Here is a 27,970-nt window from a genome sequence, read left to right on the forward strand (position 1 = left end):
CCTTACAGACACCTTTGAAAAATACATCACTCTACAAACATCTATACAAAAATGTCCTAAAGCAAGAAGTTTTCTGTAATGTCTTCTCCCTTTTCTTCTAGCAAGGCCAAGAGGGTCACTGCTGCAAAGAATTCTTCTGATTCTGTTGCTTTATCTAGGTCAGCTAAAGCTATAAATTGGATTTATTTATAAAGATATATGACTATATAAAAGGTAAAAATCACAGATGCAGCATTTCAGGTGGCTAATTTGGTCACCCAAAACAGAATGTCTTCACTGAAGTAATAAAAAGCAAAAGCACAATGAACATGAACAGTAACTATATCTGTTTGCATAGACAGATCCTTAAATAAGAGACAGAAGGAAGAGACTCAGTATTAGAAATGCGTAAACAATAGCCCTACTTCTAATTACACTCTTCACAAAAGCAAGAGGGTGAAGCTTTTAAAAATGCTCTCCTCCAGTTATATCTTTGTTCATAAGCCTTCAATGAGAGGTGTGTAGACCTCCTACCTCGACAAGCACATTCAAAACCAAGGCGAACGAATGTGATATGCATTGAAACTAATACTGTAAATCTTTTAAATTTTGAAAAAAATTAACAGATATATGCAACCTGCTTACAAAAGATAAAATGAAGAATTCCAACAGATTGGCAGGGATACAATCAAGACAGATCTACTAGAATACTGCTTTTTTGTCACCATTAACTAGTTTTCTGAACAAAACAAAAAGGTGTGCATGCGATTAGCTGTGGAGAAGATTCATCTTTGTAGGCTTTACAACTGCACCTGACAGATGCTGCGGTCAAAATTCAGTCAATGAGAGGATTCTTACCAGTATTGTAATTCCTTGTTCTTTGCACAGCATGGCTATTGCACCTAGGATAACACTCACCAGCACCCAGAATATAGAAAAATTATGTCCTTCCTTATCTGTCAAAATAAAGTATGCCATAACATTAGGTTTATACATTTAAAGGTAAAGTTAGAAATCTAAATTAAAATTAGAATTTTACAAACAGACAGCATTTAGTCTCACAATCTTTTCTATCAGTCAAGATGTGGATACACAGACTTAAAAAGCATAGGGCACCTCCTGCAATATGCTGGCATTTGTCCCTTTATTGCAGTCATTTTCTGTTCTCGGAGACATTAGAAATCTCCCTGTTTGCTAGACATTTTAATTAGAATGGCAGAAGTTTCACATAGTTTCCACAATTCATCACCTGTGAAAGTTGATTCCCAATATTTAGACACATTTATCATCCTTAGCTAGAGCTCTGTCGTTACTGGTGACTCTCTTCCAAGCTACCATAAGAACAAGAAATTCTTTCTAATGGTTACACATGAAGTGTCACACATGCAAACTGTTTTAACTGTAGTCTAATCTACAAAGGCACAATGAGCTGCTTCTCCAGGGCTGCTGCATTTAGCAAGTACCTCATGTCATTTCATTAGCACTGCAATGGAATGCCACGGAGCTCAAAAATTTCAGCATCTGAGCAGAGAAGCAGTTAGTTCTTGCACTCAGGAAGCAGTTTTACAGCAGGGTGAGGAACTCTGGGGTTAAGAGATCAAGCGTAACTACAGCTTCTACTCAAAGAAAGAGTCTTTAAAGACTGCACCATGTAGCTGATTTTGGGTATTACAAGCAAGCATTTCTGAGATTAATATAACAATAAGCCCTACTTCAGCCAAGGTACTATCACACACACAGTACATGGGTACTTCACATAAAAACATATCTGTCACAACCTCTACTCCACAGGTGCAAGCAACAGAGGGAAGCACTCTACTCATTCAGAGGCAGTTTCTTGATTCAAGCAACACGGGCTCTACAGGCATCACAAGAATCAATCTTTGACTTGGCATGTGAAAAAACAAAGTTGAACTCTACATTCATTGACTGAATCCCTTTCATACTTTCCTTGATCTCTAGAGCAATTCTTCCCTACTACTAGTGCTGGTTTGACCCTCAGTACTTAAACAGAACTGCAATAATGATCTATGGAAAGGGTAAATGGCAGAATTAACGTGAATTTTACCAGAAGCAGGCACCTACACCTAAGCTAGTATACTAGGCTTCCTTTCTAACTGGTTGAGAGAAGGCGACACCTTTAGGGATTAAGTTACCTAAATAAATGCAGTTGTCCACCTTTCAGAGAAGCAGCTCTCTCTCTTCACTGATTATAAAAGGGAAACTAGTATACTAGCTCACATGCTTTTGGGTCAGATACAAACCATAACCACAAGTGTGAAAAGGATCTGCTGACATTAGCCTCCTCTCTCATTTTGAAGCAGACTACTTCTTTTGTGGCAGAGAGCAGAAGTTTTCATAAAAATATGTGGAAGAACAGGTTTTGAGGTTGCTTCTAGCACTCCTTTCTTACCTAAGCCTTAAAGCTTCAACAGAGTGAACATAAAGATGATCAAGATTCATCATTGCAATACCTAGTAGGCGTTTGTTCCTTCTCTTTCCACTCTCCAAATTATTTCCTCAAAGGTAAGGTAAGGTAAGACTTAACTTCAGAGGTGCAGATGTTATCAAGTTAAAGCCTTCCGAAGAAAGGAAGTCATACACATCTCAACAATACCAAAACGAAACATTCAAGTACAAAATACATAATGACTAAAGTAAAGAAACATTGCAATTAGAAAAAAAAAACGCAATAAGGAAACTCCAGCTCACATCAATTATATAGAAGAACAACTGAGAGTTGCAATTCATGAAGGAAGAGGCTTCAAAATTTGTTCTAAGAGTATTGCTAAGAATAAAAGGAATCTGTCCTAAATACATGCCCCTTGAAGGAGCTCGTCAACTCTTCAGACTTTGCAATACAGCAGACTGTTGAGCCAGTTCTTGAAATTCAGGGGGTTTTGTTTTGTTTTGTTTTTTAATGTAGAAATAAACTAGCTGAGACAATGTGAAGATGGAAGGCAAAGCAATTGACTGTGTTCACAAGAGGACAATGAGTCATTCTTAGTAAGTGTAAAAGGGAGAATAGTGAACAAAGCCAATGGACTTCACTGGGTTTACTGAAGTATACTTTTTTCAGCTGAGAGATTTCTTCTTCCCAGAATCAAATTCACAGAATCACTATTTGGTTGGACTTGATGATCTTACAGGTCTTTTCCAACCTTAGTGATTCTGTGAAATTCTGGTGGAAAGAAGTCAGGACAACTAAGCACTTCTCAGAGAAGCAGTATTCAGTACACAAATACAAACTATCTTAACACGGAAAATAGTGAGAAGTATATATAGTAAGAGACCAGCTGGCGATTCACAAATGCTTTGATGATTCGAAATGTAAAAGTAATAGGAAAAAAAGGAACTAGGTCAAGTTATCAAGGACAAGTGTAACAGCAGCACACTCATACAGAAACAAACTCAGAAAGGTCACATCACAAAATGAGAAAAGGTAATGTATGTAAAGAACAAACCCCACAATTCCATAGATGTATTAGTAAGAAGAAGAGCAGCAAGGAAGGAGTTATTCCAATACTCAGCAGGAAACAAAATGGACAATGCCAAGAAAACAGAAGTGTTCTGGGCTTTTTTGCTTCAGTTTTTCACAAAGAGGTCAGGCAAGCAGAACATGAGCAGAAAGGGAGCAAGAACGAAAGCAAAAATAGTGAACTACATGACACAGAATTTATAGAGAAGTTAATCTGTTCTAAATTACAATGATTGGTTAAATTTACTCCAACGGGTCCTATACAAGCCAGAGTAACCTCAACTGTTACCTCTGAGAAATCATGAAAAACACATGAGAATCCAGAAGCTTGAAATAAAATGCCTGCATGCCTACTGAGGAAAAGAGACACAAAAGGATAAGCTGAAGAAACAAAACTAAGCTGACTTGTCAAAATTACCCAGAAAAAACCCCACTTAGACAAAGTATTTTCTAGGTGACCCTCTAAGACATAAAAGGATATGATTAACTGTTTGCCAAAGACGTATTTTAGCCATTTATATGAAACTAAGTATAATTTCTGACGTGGACGGAAAAAAAAAGGGCCTTCCTGATGAAAGCAAACCTGTAAATGTCCTATACCTTGACTTCACAAAGGCATGAGAATACCACTGGAGACATTGTGAAATACGCCAGAAAAAATATGGGCTGCATGAAGTTATTATAAAATGGGTACAAATAACAACTGGAAAACTACACTAAGGGTCTATCTAGCTCATTGTAAAAAATGTAAAGATACATTCTGGATTGGGTCTTTCCTTCATCTGGCTCTAATAGACAATTTTAAAAATTTGGATGATGGAACAAGGAATATGCTGATTAAGTCCAGAGGTGCTGCCAGGCTGCAATGGCCAGGAAGCATACTAAGAAGAAGTCAGAATTCCACTGACAAACTGGAGAAATGGTCTAGCAAAAAAACCTGATGACCAAATGTCATTCAATAAGCACGCATTCAAAGTTGTGCAGAAACAGGTTTGTCTTCTTGTGAACATCCCAAGTCTCAGATGCCAGGAATGTCTCAGCATGTCAAGTTGAGCCAAGCTTAAATAGGGACTCTCAAAGATGGTAAAAACACACAGCAAAAGAGAAATAATGAGGGACCCATAATGAGGATCTTACGGGAGACAGTGTCAAAGGCCTGGACTTTAGTAAGGCCTTTGACACAGTCTCCCATAAGATCCTCATACAGAAGCTGATGTGCAGACAGTAAGGTGGACTGAAAACTGGCTGAATGGCCAGGCCCAGAGAGTGGGGATCAGTGGCACAAAGTCTAATTGGAGGCCAGTAACTACCAGTGTACCCCAAGGGTGAATATCGGGTCCAGTCCTGTTCAACATCTTCATTATTGAACTGGATGATGAGGCAGAGGGCACCCTCAGCAAGTTTGCAGATGACACAAAACAGGGAGGAGTGGCTGATATGCCAGCAGGTCATGATGCCATCCAGAGGGACCTTGACCGGCTGGAGAAATGGGCTGGTAGGAACCTCATGCAGTTGAACAAGGGGAAGTGCAAAATCCTGCACCTGGAGAGGAACAAGCCCAGGCACAGTACCTGGTGGGGGCCACCCAGCTGGAAAGCAGCTTGGCAGAAAAGCACCTGAGGGTCTTGGTGGACACCAAGTTGAACACGAGCCATCAACATGCCCTTGCAGGAAAGAGGACTAATGGTATCCTGGGCTGCATTAGACAAAATATTGCCAGCAGGCAAAGGGAGAGGATCCTTCTCCTCTACTCTGCAATGATGAGGCCTCACCTGGAGTATTGTGTCCAGTTCTGGGCTCCCCAGTACACAAGAGCCATGGACATACTGCAGTGAGTCCAATGAAGGGCCAGTAAGATGATGAAGGGACTGCAGCATGTCTCCTATGAGGAAAGGCTGAGAGCTCAGACTGTTCAGCCCAGAGAAGAGAAGGCTCAGGGGGGATCTCATCAATGTACCTAAATACCTGAAGGGAGGGTGCAAAGACAACAGAGCCAGGCTTTTTTCAGTGGTGCCCAGTGACACGACCAGAGAAAATGGGCACAAATCGAAACACAGGAGGTGCTGTCTGAACATCAGGAAACACTTTTTTACTGAGAGGCTGACCGAGCACTGGCATAGGTCGCCCAGAGAGACTGTGAAGCCTCCATCCGTGGAGATATTCAAAAGCCGTCTGGACACAGTCCTGGACAACCGGCTCTAGGTGACCTTGCTTGAGCAGATCCACTCAGGTGACCTCCAGAGGCCCCTTCCAACCTCAACCATTCTGTGATCAAGATCTCCTGCCGAAAACCATAATATCTGTTCCTTTGTTTTCTTTTGCAGCCTCAGAAGGTCAATACAGTCATATATAGAATTGTAATATTATGAAAATTCATCAGTGATTAAACTTCAAAGAGAAAGAATTTCCATTAAGAAACATTTTATCTTGTGCTTGTTCCTGGCTCAATACACACAACACCCCCTCGCCCTCACTCCCCGCCTCCCCAACTGCAGAAATCTCAGTAAGCTAGGCTGGAAAAATAGAATCAGAAGACCGTCATTCAGCAATGCCTTCAATATTTTTCTTTTTTTTTTTTTAACAGTGATTTGAAAATGTAAAGCACTGCACAAGTGCTAATTATTATTATGAGATACACACATGCCAACGGAAGTAATCAGCCTAACAAAGCACATTCCCCTAATACAGCGCTGCTTCCCAGCAGAAAAATCTTGTGTCAGAAAACGAAACCAATCTTTCATTGGCACCTGTGCCTGGTTGAAACTGGTACACCATATTGTGAGTGGGCATCGTGCCACTCTAACAGATGGACAAAATTGTAAGCGTGCCAAAGAAACAGAGTAATTGCTGCTGTTTTTTTTTTAAAAAACTAGAAAAATATAGTGTTTCTATACAAAACCAAAAAGGGTAGCTCAGATGGTCCCTCTTTAGGAGTACGTTAAGTCTGAAAGTTGAGGGGATTCAATGAAATACCTATATAAACCATAAACAAGCCGTGAAGGCTCCTCCATTTAGACTGCTAGACTTAAGTATAACCATTCCTAGAGCAAGGATGCATATACAGTGTTTTACAGCACGGAGTTGACTGATCCTAAATTTATGAGCAGCACATTGATGATACACCTCAGCTCTGTCTTCCTAAATGCTAATTCTATTTCAAGAGACCTTATTCTGCAGTGTCCTAAATCCACCATTCAATGAAAACAAATTACTTAGAAGCTGAGGATATGAAGAAAATAACACATTTAGAGTACCAAGCTGTCTTACTTTAAAGTCAAACTAACCATATCCCAAACAATTATTACCAATTCAGACATTTAGGCATTCAACATCATCTTCAAAGCTAATTGAGCAACTTAGGGCTCAGACAGGTGACAGCTTGGACCAGTTTAAGAAGTCAGTATCTTCAGGTGAAACCCAGTAATTGATCCTGCTTTGAAAAGTGAAGCAAAGTAAGTTATGTTGAGGTCCTGCAGGAAGTTTTAATTTTTAACTGAAATACATCACAAATGCTCATATATTCCATTGATGTGCCTTGCCTGAGGGGATGGTATCTTCCAACTAAAACTACTACAAATACTCATCTAACCAAGCTCTAAGATTTCCCTACTTGTGAATTGCTAAGCAAAGGGGGAAGAATTACCTAGCCTTAAAAGATCATGTAAGAATCCAGTGTTAGAAATAACTTAAGCTTGAGATCTCCTTGTGTGTCTCCAAATGTACATACTACTGCAGCTCAGCTCAGTGTTTCACTTAATAATGAAATTACAATAGCACATGCTATTCCTAAACCTATCCAAGCATCTCAAACTCATTACATATAGGCTACAGTAAAGGGATCATCCATCCCCGACTTACACCATCTTGGACTAGTAAAAGTTAGTACTAATTCTACAAAAAAAGGTTATTGTTTCTCCTCTGCCCACTAAAATAAAACTGTCAGTTTTTCCACATACAACTATTCCCTCCCAATGCGTTCAAATATGAACAGTAGGGCACACAGCTGAAAAATCAGGGGCCACATGTTTAATAATAGAAAATACCTCTTGACCAACTGCAAAATAGCTAACAAATTCCCCATATCTTAACAATGTTCTCTTTTCACACAGGACGCTTAAACATTTCCAATCTATAGGAAAACCTCCATAATACAAACCTCATCACTACAGTCTACTTCGCATGCTTTATTAAATTAGCAATGAACTAGTTGATGATTAACGGGTGACTACACAGAACAAAACAGAAACATACAACCAGGACAAAGTCATTTTTAGAAGTCATAGCATATGAGCAAACACTTGATCCCCTATTTAATATCCAGGCCAATATTATTCACATGGAGCAAATCATGAACTCATCATTTTACATCACTCAGAGATCACCAATGCATACAGCAAATACATGCAACTGGATCACTGTCAAAGTTAAAGACAAAGGAAGGCAAAATGAATACTACAGCAGTTTTAAATCACCTTATGAATTCCCAGAGAAGCTGCATTAAAATTCAACAAAGTTAATAACCCACAATTCCCTTCAGAACATACCTAAACAGTTGTCAGCTCTTGCTGTCTCCAAAGCTTATGCAGTGGATTTGTCCCCACAGTTGTGTTTTAAAACAGCAGGACAGAATGAGAACAACAGATTAGTTCCTTGCAAATATAATGTTATCCTATCAAAGATGGTAACATCAAAAACTGTATATTGGGAAAAAGTAACAGAATTGTAGAACTTCAGTAAGACATAATTATAGCCCACATAGTATGTTAAATGCTTATACTTAAAAAAAAAATTAATGCTACAGATTCTGGCTAAAAGAAACTGTCTACCCAAAAATCCACTAAAACCACAAATAAACCACATCAGGCAAACAAGCTACAGCATATCTTGAGCTTTACAAAAACCATTATTTTCATTAGGAAGTTTTCCAGTCTGACACCAATATTTTCCTCGTGTCCTGACTGTTTTCAGTATTATATATACTTTCCCCACAGTACCCCCAAATCCTCCTCAGACATTCTATGCGTCCTTACTCCCAAGCAAAAAAAATTTCTTACAATCACTCACTTAGACATCAGGTGAAAACAAGCACTAACCAGTCTCTCTGTCTCCTTTAGAGAAGACCAAGAATGACAGTTCAACAACTACATCTATGCTAGTGAAACACAAACAGATTTCTGGAATTCAGCTGTACACAAATCTCACATTGCCTTGCTGCAAGAATAGTCAGGTTCTTTATAAAAGACTTAGATAATCTATCTAATAGTAGCATTGGGATGCTGCTGGTGACAAAACAGTATATGTTACTGAGGACACAACCATATCAGTAGCATCAACTCAGGCTTTTCAATGTTCCTTTTACTCTGACGCTCACTCAAAGTTCATCAGTAAAAGCAAATTGGCATCAAACATGTTGTGGTAACTGTATTTGAAAGACAATACAAATGCAGTCCACGAATCCCAAAGGCCATAGAGTTGTACCCTCTTTTAAGTACTCCAAAAGAGTCACACTACCATGCATCTATTAAAAACAATTTAAAAAAATCCACCTTTGATAGTTCTCCTACTGCTTGTAAAAAGCTGGTGACGTAAGTGCTGTATACATGTGACAGCCAAATCCAAAAACAAGGACACATACAGTTGACCTAGGGTTTAGGGTCACGCTTGCCTTTAATATATAAAAATCTAGCAGAACAAAAGGAAATAGGATGTTAGAACGAACTGGCAGATCCCACTTTTCTGTAAGATCATCATAAAGCAGCTATATTTGATTAGAAACATAAGCCTGATGCAATGGAATGCACAGAGGGTTTTTTGATTGTTTTCTCCCCCTCTTCCTTACTAACAAAGACTATTCCACAAAGATAAATTACCATCTTGATCTGACCTAGAAAGCGATGCAATACCAACTTCTAACTTGGTCTAGAACTATCAATGGGCACTGGTGGTTTTGCAGATTTTATGGATCTTAAGAATTTGCCAGCAGAAGGAAAACGTTCTGAAAGAAGAAAGGGTATTTTTTCTTTGCTGCTTAGGAGACATTGTTTAAGTCTGTTCTTTAAACTATATGTGCATATTTTTAAAATGCTTGTTCTTTACCCATATTCAGAGTGAGATCAGCTTACATTTGGGACTGAGACAGTTTTTGCTGTCTTTGACTCCCTCAATCTATGCAGAATCAAACTCAGCTAAAAAGATAAAAAGGTCTTTACTCCTTATTTGTCCTATTATTTGTGAATGGCTAGAAGAACTGTTCACAAAAGAAGGAATATCATACCAGCAAAATGGAGGCATCCAAGGGTAAAACTTCGTATTTACTTTAATACAACAAAACCACTGAAAAGTCATACGCTACTACAGCCACTTCCCCATATTTTGTTACCTTTTCCTAAAGCCTTTCATACAAACATAGAATCACAGAACAGCCCAGGTTGGAAGGGGCCTCCAAAGATCATCTGGTCCAACCTTTTGCGGGAAAGGGAGCCTAGATGAGATTACCTAGCACCCTGTCCAATTGCGTCTTGAAAACCTCCAGTGATGGGGACTCTGCCATGTCTCTGGAGAGGTTGTTCCAGTGATTGATTGTTCTCAGTGTAAAAAATTTTTTTCTTATATCAAGGGGAAATCTCTCCCAGTGCAACTTGTACCCATTGCCTCTTGTCTTCTCCGTGTGGTTCCTTGTGAAGAAAGAGCCTCCATTCTCTTTGTAGCTGCCCTTTCCAATACAGACACTACCCTTTCCTATACAGACACTATTCAAACAGCTGCCTGATGGGTTGGACCAACCTCCCCTCCCAAAGGAGAAAAACTATAGCAAGGGTAGAAAGTAAAACTGGTTGTGGTGGTTGGTGGGTTTCAGCGAGAGGACACATAGGTACAGCAGAGAACAGGACTGCTGTGTGAAGGGACTATGACAAGCTGGAGGAATGGGCTGCCAGAAGCCTCACAAAAATCAAAGACAGCTCCATGCAACAGTCCAGACTGGGGACTGCCTAGGCAGCAGTCCTACAGAAAAGGATCTGAAGTTCCCAGTTGATAGGCTGAAGATGAGTCAGTAGTGTGCCTTTGCAGCAATGAAGAAGGTTAAATGCACGCTGGGCTGTAGTAGCTACAGCATATCCAGCAGGTCAACGGAAGTGGTTGTTCCTCTCTACTCAGCTCTTATGAGGCCACATCAGGAGTACTGTGTTCAGTGTGGTGTTCAACACAAGAAACACATCGACAACCTGGAAGTCCAGAAAAGAACCACTAAGACGGTTAGGAGGCTGAAGAATATAACACAGGAAAAGAGGCTGAGGTGAATTGGTCATGTGTTGTGTGTCGTCCCCCCCATTCCTTGAAGATTTTCACAACTCACCGCACCTGGCTAAGGCCCTGAGCAATCTGATCTATGAAGTTAATTCTGCTTTAAGCTGTTGGACTAGAGGTGACCTCCAGAGCTTCCTTCCAACCTAATTCACTCTATGATAAATGGAAGCTAGATTGCTCCATTTTAGCACCTGCCTGCACTTCTGCCCAATTGAAGTGGCAATGGAAATGCACCCTAAGTTACAAGCCTAGTCTTCCCAAGCTTCTACACAACTGAGAGATTCTGGTACCTCTAGAAGATGACTGCAAGTGCCTAAGATAAGCTATTCCTCTGACTGGCCATCAAAAGGAGCCTGTCTCTTTTCAGTGACTACACAGAAGGAGCAGGGAGGCTTTTAAGTTGCATGCCCAAGTTAGATGCTTAAGGTGACAAAGTAGAGAAACCTCCTGAAGGTTCAGCCAGTAAAGTCTGAGAATACCACATACATAATGGACACAAGATGAATCGCAGTTGGCTTACGAAGCTGGAGGTCAAGTTTGTAGGGATACTGGTGGTGAGGACAACCGGTGATTCATCCCAGAGTACTGGAAGAGCTAGCAGATGTTATGGCAGGACCTGTCTCGATCACCTACCAAACAGTCTTGGGAGTCTGGGGAGGTTCCTGCTGGCTGGAAGTTAGCCAATGTTATTCCAACCTACAAAAAGGGCGTGAGGGAAGACCCAGGGAACTACAGACCTGTTAGTTGAACCTCAGTTCCTGGAAAGACTACGGAAAAGATTACACTGGGTACTATTGAAAGGCATTTAAAGAATAATGCATAAAGAATCAGGCATAGTCAACATGGGTTCACAAAGGGAAAGTCCTGTTTAACTAATTTGATATCCTTCTATGATAAGGTCACCTGCCTAGTAGGTGAAGGGAAGGCAGTGGATGTAGTTTTCCTGGATTTTAGTAAGGCTAAAGGATCCTCCCAGCATCCTTCTGGACAAGTTTTCCAGCTGCAGGATGAGCAGGTTCACGGTGCACTGGGTGAAGAACTGGCTGAAGGGCAGGACTCAAAGGGTTGTAGTGAATGGGGCTACACCTGGCTGGCAACCAGTCACCAGCAGTGTTCTTCAGGGTCCAAATCTAAGGCCAGTTCTGTTCAATATATTTATCAGCTATCTGGATGCAGGAGCTGAATGCACCATTAGCAAGTCTGCTGACAATACCAAACTGGGAGGTGCTGTTGACTCCCTTGAGGGACAAGATGCCTTGCAGAGGGATCTAGATAGATTGGAGCATTGGGCTATGATCAATGGGATGAAATGTAACAAGTCGAAATGCCAGATTCTGCACCTAGGACAGAGTAATGCCAGGGCACAAGTATGGACTGGGAGAGGAGTGGCTGGAGAGCAGCCCTGCAAAAAGGGATCTGGGGGTGCTGGTGGGCAGCAGGCTCAATATGAGTCAGCAGTGTGCCCTGTGGCAGCCAAGAGGGCAAACCACATCCTGGGGTGCATCAAACACAGCATAACTGGCCAGTCAGAAGAGGTGATTATCCTGCTGTATTCAGCATTGGAGCATTGGTGTGGCCTCACCTGGAGTACTGTGTGCAGTTCTGCACCCCACAATTTCAGAAGGATGTGAAGGTCCTTGAATGTGTCCAGAGGAGGACAACAAAGCTGGTGAAAGGGCTGGAAGGCATGTCCTATCAGGAGCAGCTAAGGACTTCACAGGCTTGCCTAGTTTGGAGAAAAGGAGGCTGAGGGGTGACCTCATTGGTCTCTACAGCTTCCTGAAGAGGGGAAAGGGAGAGGGAAGTGCTGATCTCTTCTCCCTGGTATCCAGCGTTCAAGACGTGTGGGAATGGTTCAAAGCTGCGTCGGAGGAGGTTCGGACTGGACATTAGGAAGCATTTCTTTACTGAGAGGGTGGTCAAACACTGGAACAGCCTTCCTAGAGAGGTGGTTGATGCCCCAAGCCTGTCAGTGTTTAAGAGGCATTTGGACAATGCCCTTAATAACATGCTTTAACTTTTGGTCAGCCCTGAATTGGTCAGGCAGTTGGACTAGATGATTGTTGTAGGTCCCTTCTAACTGAAATAGTCTAGTCTATTCTATCGCACACACCTTTCTATGTACAAATGAATGATTTTCACAGCAAGGCACATCCAGGATGAGCAATGAATCTCACCCAGGCATTTCAAAATCAGTTTTCAGACCAGAACCATTCTGACCTGAAACCTTTACTCTGAAATGTCTGGTTTTTGGCACATTGCTCATCAGCCTGCAGCAAATCATGTAAGGTTCAGAGGAAAGACTCTGAAGCTTGGGCTCCTCCCTTCAGGCTCCATGCAAGATCTGCTAAAGAACTTACTAGTGCTCTCCAGTGCTGGAAATAACTTTTTATTCTCTCGTTTAGGACATGCCAGATAGGATCTGCAAGAACCTGAAATTGTTACCAAGCTACCCAAAATGAGGAAACTCTTGGGAGAGACTCAAGTATGTAACTTGGATACAAATTCTTGAGTACAAAGAAAGTCTAAATTTCTTTAAGAAGTCACTGAGGGAAAAGCAGACAGAGAAGGTGACAGTAAACATTGAAAAATTATCTGAAAGACAAAAAGCACAACTATGCTGGCAGACTGTAGTTTTCCTTGGCAAATCTGCTTAAGAGAAACAGCTCTGACCCTTTTATGATGTAATGTCCAATAAAAAAATACTAAGTGCTTCTTAGTATCTTGTCTTCACAACATTTTCCTTCTTCTGTATCAATGACAAGAATTTCAGTACAAGAATACTATTAAAATGACACTGACTTCTAAAAGCTATCAAACTGGCTTTTGCAAGTTGTACAAGCACTCAGAATATCCCTAACCAGAGCACACATCACATTCTTCATCATTCCTGAGATGTCCTCCATAACAAAATAATTATAGAGCCCTATATAAAAGTCTCCAATGGTCACGCTAAGAATTTGGCTCTTGAGTTCTTCAAGCAAAGATTATTTCCACTGCCATATAGATCTACCTGTACCAACAAATTGGAAAGCACATAGCCAATAGTTTGGTTTGTCTCATTTACTCTGGCACCAACAGAAGAAACATCAAAGCACAACCATACCCAGTAAAATAAGTGAGAAAAGAATAAATGAGCAAGCAAGATCCCAAGGTAAGTTTTCATCAAGAAATTATTTCAGTTCAAAGAAATGAAACCTACTCAAAGGTGAGAAAAAATGTCAGAAGTGAACAGGAATCACCGTAAGTATCATTTGAAGTGGCGAAGAATAAGTTAAACTAACGATATCAGCTGTAGAAATATGCAAAATAGTTCTAAACAATCTAAACTCAATTAGCAAGAGCTATTCACAGCATCTCGGAGCTCACTGTGGTCTGACTTACGCCCCTCAGCCTACACTAAGCTCTATGATGCCATGACTATGTTGTTAAGCGACATCACCTAAAGCCAGCTCAGGTACCTCTGTAATACACTGCCAACTCTGGTTAAACATTACAGGCCATGCCTATTGAACTGATATTATACAAGCTCTTCACAGCTCCTCATGGGTTCACCAAATGATTCCTATATTTCCTGGGGTGGGGCACACTCATATATCAGATTGCATGTCCTCTATAGTTTTTCATAATCATGATTTCATGTATTCTTGTGTGTTTATTTAACAGAGCCCCAAGGTAATTTCTCCACAACTATATTTGAACTGCTAACCTGCATTCAGATCAAATAATATAACAGATCTAAAAGCTCACTTGAAAAAACATCTGTGAAGGAATTATTCATGTTAAATAGTTGTCTTGCAAAAACTCTGTAAGTAACACTATATTCAGCATGTATATGCCAGCACTTGCATATTGCAGGAATTTAGAGGGCTGACTCATATGAATAATTCTTTACAATTCATTAAAAATACAAGTAAGGCTCCTAAAGTTTGTTCCCATTTAAGCCATCCCAACATAATGGCATAAAGTGTACTAAAATATTTAAGAATATACATTTATAGGTTTGATTTCTTTCTAAAATACTTATTAAAATATTTCTTTATGCTTCTAAACAATAAAACATTTAACAAATAAGCCTATTATAAACCAGACTTTTCTTAAAATAAATTCTTAGTGTTTAGCGGGAATTAAGGACAGCAACCCTTCCAGCTCTTGTAACAATAAATACCTGCTAAAGCAGGGTTTTTTTTTTATAAATATTTTATGAGGGTATACACATTAATAAATTCAAACCACATCAAGCTAACATTTTTGGTTTTGCTATACTTCACTGAAATTTATGAAGGCAGAAAATATACACAATATAAAATTAAAGAGGCAAACAGAATGCTTACTTTCTCTAAATGCTTTACAGTAGCCAAGGAATGACAACAAAAAGAACAGGGCACACAGTAGGTCTGCTCTGCCAACAATCCCGGCAACCTTAAAAAAAAAAAGTTTCAGATTACTAGATTTAATTCTTAGAAAACCTGAGATAAAGGTACACAAGCATATACAAAGTGAAATGCATAAAAGAATATCACTGTATAACTTTTTTTTATTATTATTAACCTGGTTTACTGGATTAGTGACACCCAGTTTTCTAAGCTGCATCCTAATTTTGATTGGGTATTGCTTAGTATCAACTAGGTAAATGATTTGGCTTTAATTTATGAAAAACTGCTGTTTTAAGAAATGAAGAAGGACCTCACTGAATAAAATGTAGAGTCTGCCTGATTCCATCTGTTTTTTTCGATCAGGCTGCCTTTCAGTAGAACTCTTAGCAAACTTCTTGAACCCTAACAAAATTGGCAGCTCTGCTGAAATGCAAATCAAGACTGTCCCCTTTAAGAAGACAAGATAGCCTTCAAATTGCAGTCTAAACAGTCAGAATGAACAGAGAGCTTCCAGCCTGCAGAATCAGGAAAAAAAAATAATCCCCCCTCTGGCAGTTTTTTGTGTTATATTAATTGATTGCATTAGAGCTACCTGCAAATGCATCGTGTAGCAGAAGCTGTACTAATGCAAAAGAAAGTAAGCGCATTCCTGGACCTCTGTACTCCAGATCTGTGCCAACCTATTTAAATCAAGAGCAGTCTCAGTGCCATCAACAAGCTTTGGTTCAAGCCCTTAAACTGTATTTACAATAACTTGCTGAGGCACAGCATGGCATATTTTTGGATCTTCATTCCTTAATTACACAAGTGTCAGGATATGCCATGATTTTTTTTGCAGAAATCACAATACCCAGGGTTGTCAGGGAACTGTATAGGCCCTGACATTGGGACCTCCTGACAGCATACACCCAGAGCAAGGATCATGGAAACACCCCTTACTTTTCAGTCTAGCTCTACTTTCTGGAGTGCTGTGTTCCATGTGTCCCAGAAAAGATGTTCACAGAGGTCTTTCTGAAGCAGGGCAGAACAGCTACAGGGGTTTTTTAATCCACTTTTTGAGGTGATGTTTCAGGGACAAAAGTAGAAACTTTGATTCTTGTATAGTACACCAGTTGTCCCATTTTGTGAGTGGAATAGAAAGAGGAACGTAAGAAGATAAATTGTATCTTCATTTTGTTTAAAGGCACCTGCTAACCCTCTCTTAGGAAAAGGGTATTTTTTTGTGTCAGTCTGACATGATGGAACAACTATTTCTAAATAACATCAGAGAGAGAAAGAGAAGTGTAGAGGCATGAGAGTAGGACTGAATCCACTGAATCCACTCTCTCCCAATTCACCCTCAGTTTCACTTGAGCACTGTGAAAGGAGAAACTGTTAAGACTCCTAAATTCAGTTCAGAAAAACTTCTTGATTTATCCAAAGCCATGCATCTAACTTCCCTGATTCTTTTTCTATCTTATAGAGGAATTACGAGAATTAACTCAATAGCTGTGGAGTGCTTTGAAAGGTGAAAATAAGGAAGTGTCATTCTGTTTCAGGAGCTGCTCTCAGCAAATGAGATAAAAGTGAAGGTGAACTGACACAATTTTGAAAATAAATGCCAGCTTGTTACAACAAAGAGATTAAGGGGCTAATAACACACATATGGCCTCAGACGACTCCAACAGTACAACGTTATCTCAAATGCAGGATCAGGCCTATAGTCTCTGGTAACAAGGTAAACAAACAAACAAACAAAATACAGTTTTAAATTAGTATCAGGTATATTCTTATGCCCATGTTTCATTTAGTATTTCATCGCTCAAGTGTTACAAAGATCAAGCATTTTTTAGAAGAGAGAACTATACCACAAGAGTGTTTACTTGTAGGCAGAAAAATTATAATGACAGATGTTTTTCTTACGTAGGTACTGAAAGCTTGAAACTTCAAGATCTGTTTTACATGACAGTTTGTTTTGTGCTGTATATACCAAAATCCAAAGCAGCAAACAGACAGTTTCTTCGCAATTTTATGTCAAAATGTGTCATCTCATTTCAAAACCAGGCTGTCAGGACACTTAAAACCTCACAGCTTTAAAATCATGAGGAATGCTTTTTGAGGAGATGCTGCCTGACACACACTCAAGCTAGAACCATAGCAGTATCATGACTGCTTCAGTGCAGTAAGATTTATTATTCACTATGTAAATGATTAGAGGCCTTTGTTCACTCCTGGATCTTAGAAGATCTTAGAAGAGACACAGTATGTAAGCATGCTACTTTTTTCCTTTTCTTCCAATGTTTGCCCAAAGCATATGCAAGTCTTCAAACCTTGCACGTGCAAGCAGATCGCATCACTTGTAATTTATTTGACATGACCAAGGTCTTATTAACATTTGCCTGCTGATTTAAATATATTTTTAGAGTCAAATGGAATGAAAAATAAAATTACGGATATTGATAAAGGAGTCAATAATAGGTCTATTACAAAGTTAAGCCTGAAGTGAGATTTCTCTTTACATGTCAGAGCATTAAAAGCACTGAAGACTTGTTTTACTTCACTTTGACATCTAGACCTCATTTTGGAGAACAAATGCAAGGGGCCCTTCTGACACTAGCACAACGTGCTCTCACAAAGAAGTTATTCTGCAGGTGAGCAAACACCAGAGAATGATTGGCAGGATGTTTTAGCCACACTGCCAAAAAAGGTGCCAAATTACAAATACATAACCATCTCTAGGTTTCCAATACATGCGGGGTCCCCAGTCAGTTGAGAGGCACAGCTTTCCGTAACCTCTTCCCCATCAATCATGTGCAAAGCAAATGAAAAAAGCCAAAATCATGGCATATTGTGAATAAATGAAAAATCAGTGCCACATATACAGAATAAGGTGCACTGAGGATTCAGAGTTCATTACTAGCACAAAGATCAAAGTTAAAGTTAGTACTTTTTCAGTAGCTCAGTCCTTCCAAACTGTAAAAAAATTATTCTTGCATTGTGATTATTTTATATTTCATTTATTCATTATTACAAGATTAAGCAATCAGGGACCACATCCAGCAAGGCTATAAGATTTTCTCAGCTATGAGTGCAAAAGAGCTTTTTAAGAAAACCATCTACTCTTCACTAGAATTTCCACACAAGGATTTTAATCTTTGGTCAGGTATTTTAATCTGTTGCTACACATGTGCCACGTTCTATTCTGCATCTTTACAGCTTCAACTTCCAGCCACTGTTATGCTTTTGTCTGCACTATTAAAGGGTCCACTACTGCCAAATTTGTGTTCCCCATGTACATAATTACAGACTGATAAAAAAAATAATTCTTTAATCTCCTCCTTCATACTAAAAATATAACCCCATGGAGTTCAATCTCTCATGACACAGGATGATTTCTAGTCCTTTTATAATTTTCATGGCTCTTCTGAGCCCTCTCCATTTTTCCTAGTGTCCTCCTTGCAGCATAGATTCAAAACTGGATGCAGTATTCTAATAGTCACATACAGAGTTCATATAATGCCCTTACTCCAATTTTCTATCTCCTTGTTTTTTTATCAAAGCAAATGGAAATGAAAAGTGGTTATGCGTTTGCATTCAGTTTATCTTCCATTCTTCTTGGCTGCTCATGAGCTAATGTCTCTAGTAATGAATTCTTAATCCAGTAATTAGGGAAACTCTGTAGTTTAGGGCTATCCTTCTTTAGTTATTGTACTTAAATGATTTAATTTATCTTCCTTAATAAGGTCCAGCCCTGTGGAATTACAAGCTTTTGGAAGTACTAACCATAATACTTGATTGTTCTCATAAGACATGTGCCAAGAGAAGCGTTAAGAACATATAAAAGCAATGTGTAGAGTATAAGGCTATGTCAGAATTAATTAGTCAAGATGGTCAAAAACTTCTAAGATATAAATTGTTGGAGCTAATTATTCAGTACTTACACATTCAGTGTGCACTGGATGTACAGCAAACAGCAAAGCAGCTAGAAGAGATGTCTTTGGAGCCAGGTTTAGCCGTCTTCCTTTATTACTGAACTGCAGTCCACCCAATAATATCGAGAACACATCAACCATCAACACTGAGATAGTACAATGCAGTATTATATTGATGATATGGAAACCAACTGGGTAGAAGCCTCCAGCAAAAAGGTAGTTAATTCTATATAGAAATAAAAACATTAAGGCTAGGAATTACATCAATGGTTAGAGATATGCAAGCAGAAAACCTAAACGACCACAGCAAGATCACATTAGACACATGCACGCACACACAAAAAAGCTGAAAAATACTGGCAAACCCCAGCACGCATGGTATTACCACTTAGCCACCACAGCCGGCTAGAAACAATGTCCTGATCTTTACTCAAAGGTATTCATATAGGATACCATATTCAGCATAATATCTATCCTCTCCAAAGCATATATTAATGCTATTACGTTAATCATACCTATGGTTACTTAGAACTGGCTTTTGGTCAGCAATATAAGTTCAATGTTGCAACGCAGGAGTGTCCTGCAGATAAACAACCCAGCCTACTGGGGGGATCCCACTGGGCTTAAGAGAGACTATGTCCAAAAACAACCTGATGAAAGTATTTTAATTAAATCCACACAGTGAGGAAACTAATATGCACTGAGACTATGGTTTCCACTGATATTCTAGCTGAAAAAATGTCCTAGCGTTTGGACTGATGATGTGGAAACCATCTGGGTACAGTCAGTACCAATCCAGAAAGCAGTCAGTTAGCCCATCTTAGTAACTCATCTGTGAGACTGGTTAGAGAGAGGTTTCATGCAAGTATTAGAACTAGAAAGAAGTGTAAGTGAAAATTCAGTCTAAAACCCTATTCAGGATAGGAACTCTGCAGTAAAACGGAAAGGGAGAAGAAAAAGGGAGAAACATCTTGTTATTATCTGCATACTTTTATCAGTAGGTGAGATATACAGAAACATAGTTTGGATAGGGGATTTTACATAGTTCATTTGGTCAGTCTGCATCTGACTAAAGTGAAATCTATTAAAAAAGCCTAACCAATTATAAATGCGATACACATAAAAGTTGGAGCTTAGGGAAATTAAGAAAAGCAATTTCTTACTTGTGAAAATAGCATTTTATGGACCATCTCCACATGCTCATCTATATTTTCAGATATAGTAATGATTGCATCCCAGTTCGCTCTTTAAACTAACCAGGATGTTACTAGAGGTGAAATATACCACAGAGACCTTGAAAAGAAAGGAAAGCATGTGCTGTGTAATGCACTGAATGCTTTAATAGGTTTAATACTCTGACACATTCTATTCAGTTGCATGTTTTCCTTGATGAAAATGTGAAGAAAGCCCAACAGACAGTGAAACCCACAGTGCTAAGTACATAAAACATTGACACTGCACCAAGAGTCAAAGTTTTTGCTTGAATATGAGGACTAAGAATGGGAGTACTTCTTCCACAATCACCTAGTCCCTGGCTTAGACTGGACACAACTGCAGAACCAGTGCCAGGTCCCGATCCACAACACTCATTTGCATGGGAAAAATAACGAAGCTTAAGACTGAGTCCTCAAAGATTCTCTGCATTATTGTGCCCAATTTCTACATGGTCTACTGCTTACTCAAATCTTTGTGCAAAAAACATGAGCTAAGCATCTACAGAAGTAATCCTCATAAACCATTAGTTATTTGAGAAAAACAGCAAGTTATATGTACAAGCGGGCATCTCTCTCACTAGGATTCTCAGACACAAACACTCACTTGAAGTTAGAATATCAGGGGGGAAGAGCAGGGAAGACTATTCAGTGACCTAGTGGCAAAAGGCCACAGTAGATTGATGCTATTTGTAAAAAATCATTTGACAGGTCACCAGGAAAGCAGAGAACAGAAACTACAATAGCAGTATAAGTGGCAGCATGGCTAAGTGAAGGGAACGTACACCTCCTAGTTCTTTGTGACCTACATACTGAACCATACTGCCCTAGTACCAAGGTATAGAAGAGCATAAGATGCAATCTCTGAAAGGTACATTGAAATACAGAATGTCAAAATAATGTATTCTTCGGGAAAGAAACAATTTGAAAATTAAAACTCAATTTGAGATTAAGGTAGTGAACAGGAAAATCATATTCAGGAAAGGTATCCAACTACCGTCCCTCCAGATACTTTGTCTTTCTCCTTTGCTTTTGCCTCCTCCCTATAATCAATCGAGCCAATATAAGTTTAAAAAATTCAGACCTTGAGGAAAAAGACAAGTCTCACCTGAAAGTTAGGACAGTTAGTGGTCGATACGACTTATGACTGGTATTGCTGCTGAGTTTGCTACCCCAAAAGTCATGATGCCACAGGTCACCAAGTGGGGTTTCTGCCCTGAGGTCCTGAAAGGAAACATTGTAAGTTACCAGATTCTGAACATTTCTGTTTTGTTCAAAGCAGCTAAAACACGAACAAGTTCTAACTAATATAAGCTCATGCTAACATGGACATAGCAGGTGTTTTGTCGGCTTACTACTGACATTTGACAAGGTATCCAAGTTTACAATGAAGGTCACATCTTGGATGCCTGTCATCATAAAGGCCAAGATACTTGGATACTGTAAGTAGGCATAACTACATGAAATTTAGTAGAGCTATGCGTATTCATATCAGTTGATAATCTGGTGAATAGCTCAGATATGAAACACATAAAAAACCCCTTTACCTTATAGTTTTGCAATAAGCCTTTGATTTTAGGTCTAGGTTATCTTGCAAAGGAGGCCAACTACAAACTGTGGTAAATAGCTATTCTTCTACCAGTGTCAGTAGCACAACTACTAATGAAAGCATGAAACCAAGGAGACTAAAGATAGAAAACAACAATTAGCTCTTTTTGAAGCCTTACTTTGCACAGGACACTATTCAAATAGCTTTTTTTTTTTTTTTTATTGTTAATACATGAAACCAAGAATCAAAATCTCTATATACTGCTCTAAAAGATTAATAACAAAAGACAGAAAAGTAATGAATAATTTTAATTTGGGATGGGGTAGGGGACTACTAAAAAAACGCTGCAAAGGAAAAGTCTGCTCTTTCATCTTAAAGCCATGCTGATAATGAAAAAATCCAAATAACCTAGACTATTGAATGGAAAACACACACTTTAGAGAGGAAAAAATAAGGACCTTGGTAGCACCTGCCTCAGTATTCTGTGAGGACAAGCTGGGAAGCTCAAACTAACATATTCATCTTCTACTTGCCCCTCTTCCCCTGCTTCCCTGGGGCAATTAAATACCAATTTATGCTACAGCAAATGTGCAGGTTAACTAAGATGGAACCTAAGAGGAAATTGTACTAGCAAATGAATAGCTTTTGTACGAGTGATGGTATTACACCTGCAATCAACCACAAGTTACTCTACCCCCACCTTCTCCCCTGAAATTGTTCAAGAGACCAACAAACCAAAGGAGGTTAACAAGCCAATGCAAACACAAGTAAGCAGACAAACTGGCCTACTAAACCCATGAAAGGTCTCACAAAGCCTGGTGTCCTATGCCTTATTCCTCCTACAACTCCATTTGTTTACAAGATTCCCACATTACAATACCCTTGGTTCACTAACTCCAGTTCCTCTCAAATGCTGCTACCATCTTACTTGCTTCTACCGTATCTTGAGCATCTCCTGTGGTCTCCAGTACCTCCCACCTCATCCTTAGCTAGCATTTTTGGCCTGTCAACAAGGCAAGAGAGAACACATACCACTGCTAGGCCCAAGGTACAGCCAAATGTCTGGGCCATGTTGACCGGTTGCTGCTAAACTGAACTTAAAATAACTCAATTTTTCTTGCTCTCTTAACACATTCTGACTTTCATCCACCCAAAAATCCAGGAAGAGATTTATTTCCATCAATTGACGAAATTTGGCCAGTATTAGACGACTGGTTAAAGAAAAAAATTACGAAGGGGAGGTAGGCTAAAAATCCTAGCACATCGTTGAATGAAGTGAAGCATTCTCCAATAGGTTACTAATCAATATGCAGAAAAGAGAGCAGGGCTAACACTGTAGTCTTTGAAAAGTCCTATACTGCAGCTGTCAATTAAGGCAATCGTAAGAAATCAAGACTCACAGGGGATCCTATTTGGGTTTAAGAATTATCAAGGTGCAAAATTTCTTCACTCTCTCACAGATGTTTCTACTGCCAAGCAATAGCTACAAGTTTCTTTCTTCTCCCAGGACTGCAATTTTGGCCATAGGTACCTAAATTCCTGTTCCATTCCTCACTGGTATGCACAAACCCGAAAGGTCGTAATTTGACTCTCAGAGCAGGAGTGCACTCAACCAGCAGCCCACTAAATCAATATAGCCCGCTTTTCCAGGGGCAAGCTGGCACTTGTACACCAACATCTACTGAAGTCTTTGTACTCTGCAGGGGACAGCTGTTGGTGGGCGTTGTGGCCCTCAGCCTGTTTTTCCAACCAACAGCACCGCTCCTTATGTACGTTTGCCAAAGAAAGGGACTATGAAGCACGTCTTCTATGTCACAGATGGTCTTCAATAACTTGAGATGGGAAATACATTTAAGATGTGCAAGGCTAGATTTCCATTTCCGCTAGAATCAGTCTTCTTTTTTCTTCCGTAGGAAGAATGCAGGAAAAGCTGAATACATGGAATTACTTAGTGATTAGATTACACTTCCATATGACCTAAAAATCTTCAGTTGTGTATCTTGCTCTTGTATCCAAGTTCTGTGAGAAAAAGTTTCTTACATTAATTTTCCCACTCAGTGGACTTACCCTAAAATAGGAATTGTTTGCTCTAAAAGACACAGCTGTTTAAAAGTTACGGATGATTTTCTCTTTAAGAACTGAAAGTAGATATCAAAGAATCTCCAAATATTTGATTAGCAGCAGCTTACAGACAGCAAAGTTCAGTACTTGAAGGAAGGTCAGTTTTGCTATACAAAGGCTTATGGAAATGACACATTTTGTCTGAAGCTCCTCCTAATCTAACTGTTTGTCTTGCCAAGCTAGTAAATAAATAAAGACAAGAGTCACTGTTGTGTACCAGTTAAAATACTGCTTAAAATAACAATAAAATATCTGGGAAACAGCCTTGAACCCCAATGAACATCTAATTACAGAATGATCCATGATACAGTAGGCATGGGGTCAACAACAGTGCATCTTTTGCTAAAAAAAAAAATGGGAAGATTAGGGTGGTGGTGGTAGCCAGTAAATTAACAAAAAGGTCACTGCGTGGTACCCAAGAAAAAATAGTGGTATTGTAATGCTCAGTAAATCTACAAAGTTACTTCACTTGCTGTCTCTCCTATTGAATAGGAATAAAATATGCTATACTTTGTTTAATAAACTGTGCCTTTGCTAGATCCTCTCACTCTCCATTAAACCGGTAAACTCATTGTCCCTGCATTTGTCTTGTGGATTTTATATTTCCATATATTCATATGAGACTCCTGTGTTAAAATACTGTCATAAAAATCTCATTTAATTTCTAGGGAATAACAGAGGATTTTGATGTGAAAAACAGAATAAGCTTCACAGTTTTTCAAACATACAGACTAGGTATGAATTAATCTATTTAAGCAGTTGGCTGAATTTCTCAGCATTGCCAACAGCTATAATCCTGGTGCGGGTTGTTATGTTGCATAGATAAATTGAAACACTTTGAAAGTAAAGACGGAAAGAAATGGAGAAAGATTACAAGTGTGGAAATTGCACATGAACAAAACAACCTGCCTTGTTTCAACATCAGCCTTTTGTTCATTCCTTCAGGAAATTAAAACATTATAATTGTGCCCCAAATAAAACTCTACAGAATGAAACATTGCCAGGAGCTGTGTAATTTAAAATACAATGCTTCTTAAAAAAAAAAATTAAAAAAAAAATATCACTGTAGGTTCCTAATTTGTCTGTAGTATTCTCTTAGAAGCTTTGAGATTTATTTCCAATTTGGCAGATGTATTTGCCCCCATACATTTATAACTCAAGGTATGACGACTTACACAAGCATAATACAAATTTGTCTAAGGAAAAGGTAATTCTGTTGGATTCTGAAAGGCACATTGTGATAAGCTGCCTCTAAATCTTGTGCAAGGCAAAAAAAAAAAAAAAAAGAAAAAAAGGAATTGTGTTCTTCTAGTGGTTTGAGTCTCCAGATTAACCTCCTTGTAACCCCATGGCTTCAGGAAAACAGAACCAACAGATGAGGGTGATTCTTTTTACCCTGTGCTGTTTTTTCCAAACATTTAACAAGAACCTTCCAAAACAGCCTAACAGCTGTAACATCAAGACCCACCCATGAGCACAAGCTCACTAACTGCTACATGTGATTCTATGTAGTGTCTCAGCAATTGAAGACACTCAACTCCTCAAAGTCAAAAGAATTTCAGCTAGAGGTTTGTTTGAGTCACATCTTAATTTCTAAGCATTTCAAGGATTGTTCATTGCATGTATGATCAGTTTTAAAATAAAGCACAAGAATACTCTGCCACTATTTCAAAAAATACTGTTGTCACAGGAACTTTAAGTGGGAAAGGAGCATAGGAAAAGGAAGCTTTCCTTACTCCTCTAACATTTTTATGGTATAAACCACAGCTGGAGAACCCCTGCACCCTACAATCGCTTAGTGATGCATTATGTATCTTGCAACCAGAGTAAGTTTATTCATTGGGCTTTTTCATCTGTCATCCTGAGAAGATAATGAAAAAATCTCCTATTAACATCAATGGGTATTAGAAAAGTCCACTGCATACTCTCACCAACTTAGAAATGAGCATAAAATTAGAGCTATCGGCAGTCTTGATGTACAACCCTGTGAATAAGCGTTAGTTACTAAACATCACATCCAAATTTGCTGCAACCCTAGATAATGCTTTCATAGATGACAAGCAGACAAAGTCCATTTGGTATGGCAAAAAGAGCTCCCTTCCCCTTGACCAGATATTAACACTTGTTAAGCAGAGCATCTCACTCGCAAAAGAATGAAAGGGGACACATTCGGGGCGGGGGGAGCTATTTAATTTGTTCACTCTTGTTTATGCATTAAAACCCAAGTCATGCTATTCAAATAACCTTAGGAGTAAGATTTTGTTAAGCATACTTATGCTTCTAGCTTTTCAGTAGAGCATTCCTGCACAACTTGTCAACCTTAAATAAGGCTTACTTAAAAAAACCCCAATAAAACAAAACAGAAAAATGAAGTTCAAATAAAGGAACATCAGAAGAAAGCTCTTTACTAGGATGAATATTTTGGGCCTACTTAGATCAACTGCTGTCATTAACTCTTTTCCTATGACCATTTATGTCAAAGGGTGTGGAGGGAAAGACGAGAGACAAACCTTATTATTGATGATGGCTTCAGAATCATCAAAGACAAAATCTCCATCATAGCTGTTAGCAAAACAGAGGAAGGAAATTAATGCCACAACCATTTTAGCCCAGCATGATGGAAGGAGGAACCATGATACATCATGGTCCAGATTAGGTTCTGTTTGTGCCATTCTGTGAAATGCTTGTTCCAAGTTGGGAGCTTCAGCATTATGCTGGTTGCAAATCTGAAAGAAATACACACAAATGCACAGTTATAGTTGCATTTCACTGAAAAAGAATTTAAAAATGGAGAGTTGGGTTGCAAGAGAAGAATGAACTTTCGTACAACCTAACATTTTTTCTCTCAGTGCGTTTCATAATTACTGGAACATAACTAAACATAATTTTGTACTCCAAATGTGGAAGAAAGGCACACTTTTTCATGGTCGGAGCACAGAGATAAAGCCAAAAAATTACAAGATTCTAAGTTAAAGCTTTGTTTGGCACAGGTAAATTCTAAAACCTTGAGCAAATCACTGTTTTTCTGTTTCTTACTATTCTTTTCAAGTATAACAGGGGCATTTATAAAGTTCTTAAGAGAATGATAAGCACTATAATTTCCTTCTGAGTGTGAAAAACAAACATGAGCAATTGTAAAAAGAGCTCTTCCGTTAATCAAATTAAAGGACTTGGTCTTACACGTAGCCCATACAGGGAACTCACACAAACATCACAGGTAGACATAGACAGATAGCAGTTAATGGACTAGGCCCTAAATCTCCACAATTCAAACAATGAGACAAGAAGATGCATACAATCAAGACCAAAGCAGTGTTCACTAGATGACTCTGCAAGTACAGTATAGGCTGAATTCCACCACTGTATTCATGGGCTTATGAGGTTGTTGAGGTAGATGAAAAAGACCAATCCAACAGCACTGAGTGATACATCAGTGTGGAGGTACTAAGGTTGGAGGTTTACCCATGAGCCACCTTTACTGGGAAGGGTCTCTTCTGATGCTCCAAAGCCAGCCCCTCACCTGGACAGCTATTCTGCCTCTGCTTCTCTGGTGCTCTGACAGTATTGTGAGTGGTCTTATTATCAAGTGCTACTATAAATGGCAGGGGGACGAGGTTACAAATGGAAAACTACAGTAAAAGTACAGCAGAATACAAAAGTTTTTATTTGTAAGCCCCAAGAATGATAGGCACATATAGTAGCCCAGCTGACGCTTTCTTATTATTTATTGGCTTTTAAAATCAGCTGTTGCACCCCTGAAAACATTGCATTTAACGTCTTCACACAGTCTAGAAAAAAGCTGTAGTCATTTGGTCTCTTGAACAGACTTGACCATTAGGGCTGCTAAGGCAATTGCTTTGCAGCTTTCCGTTTGCAACACTAAATTCCCGTCTCCACATATTCCCAATCTCTGCACACACACATGCACACAGGCAGGCGGTATCTGTGTCACACCAGTGCCCCTTCTCGCTTTGGGGACTACATAGCGGTGCTCCCAAATTCAGATAAAGTCAGTAACATGGAGCTGTGCGACCTGGGAG

General features: G+C 39.2%; 1 protein-coding gene across 1 annotated transcript in view; it reads right to left on the reverse strand.

The window, feature by feature from the left end:
• The window catches only part of TMTC4 (transmembrane O-mannosyltransferase targeting cadherins 4), a 53,472-nt gene extending 26,870 nt beyond the window's left edge, over window positions 1–26,602 (reverse strand). Inside the window, exons 1-5 of the mRNA XM_059817680.1 lie at window positions 26,441–26,602; window positions 21,369–21,484; window positions 19,059–19,275; window positions 15,097–15,184; window positions 838–935 (exon numbers count right to left, since the gene is read on the reverse strand). Coding sequence (XP_059673663.1) covers window positions 838–935; window positions 15,097–15,184; window positions 19,059–19,275; window positions 21,369–21,484; window positions 26,441–26,602 — 681 coding nt within the window. The remainder of the gene's footprint in view (window positions 1–837; window positions 936–15,096; window positions 15,185–19,058; window positions 19,276–21,368; window positions 21,485–26,440) is intronic.
• Window positions 26,603–27,970: the final 1,368 nt, after the last annotated feature.

Source organism: Gavia stellata, chromosome 1, assembly GCF_030936135.1.
Source record: "Gavia stellata isolate bGavSte3 chromosome 1, bGavSte3.hap2, whole genome shotgun sequence".
Lineage (NCBI taxonomy): Eukaryota > Metazoa > Chordata > Aves > Gaviiformes > Gaviidae > Gavia > Gavia stellata.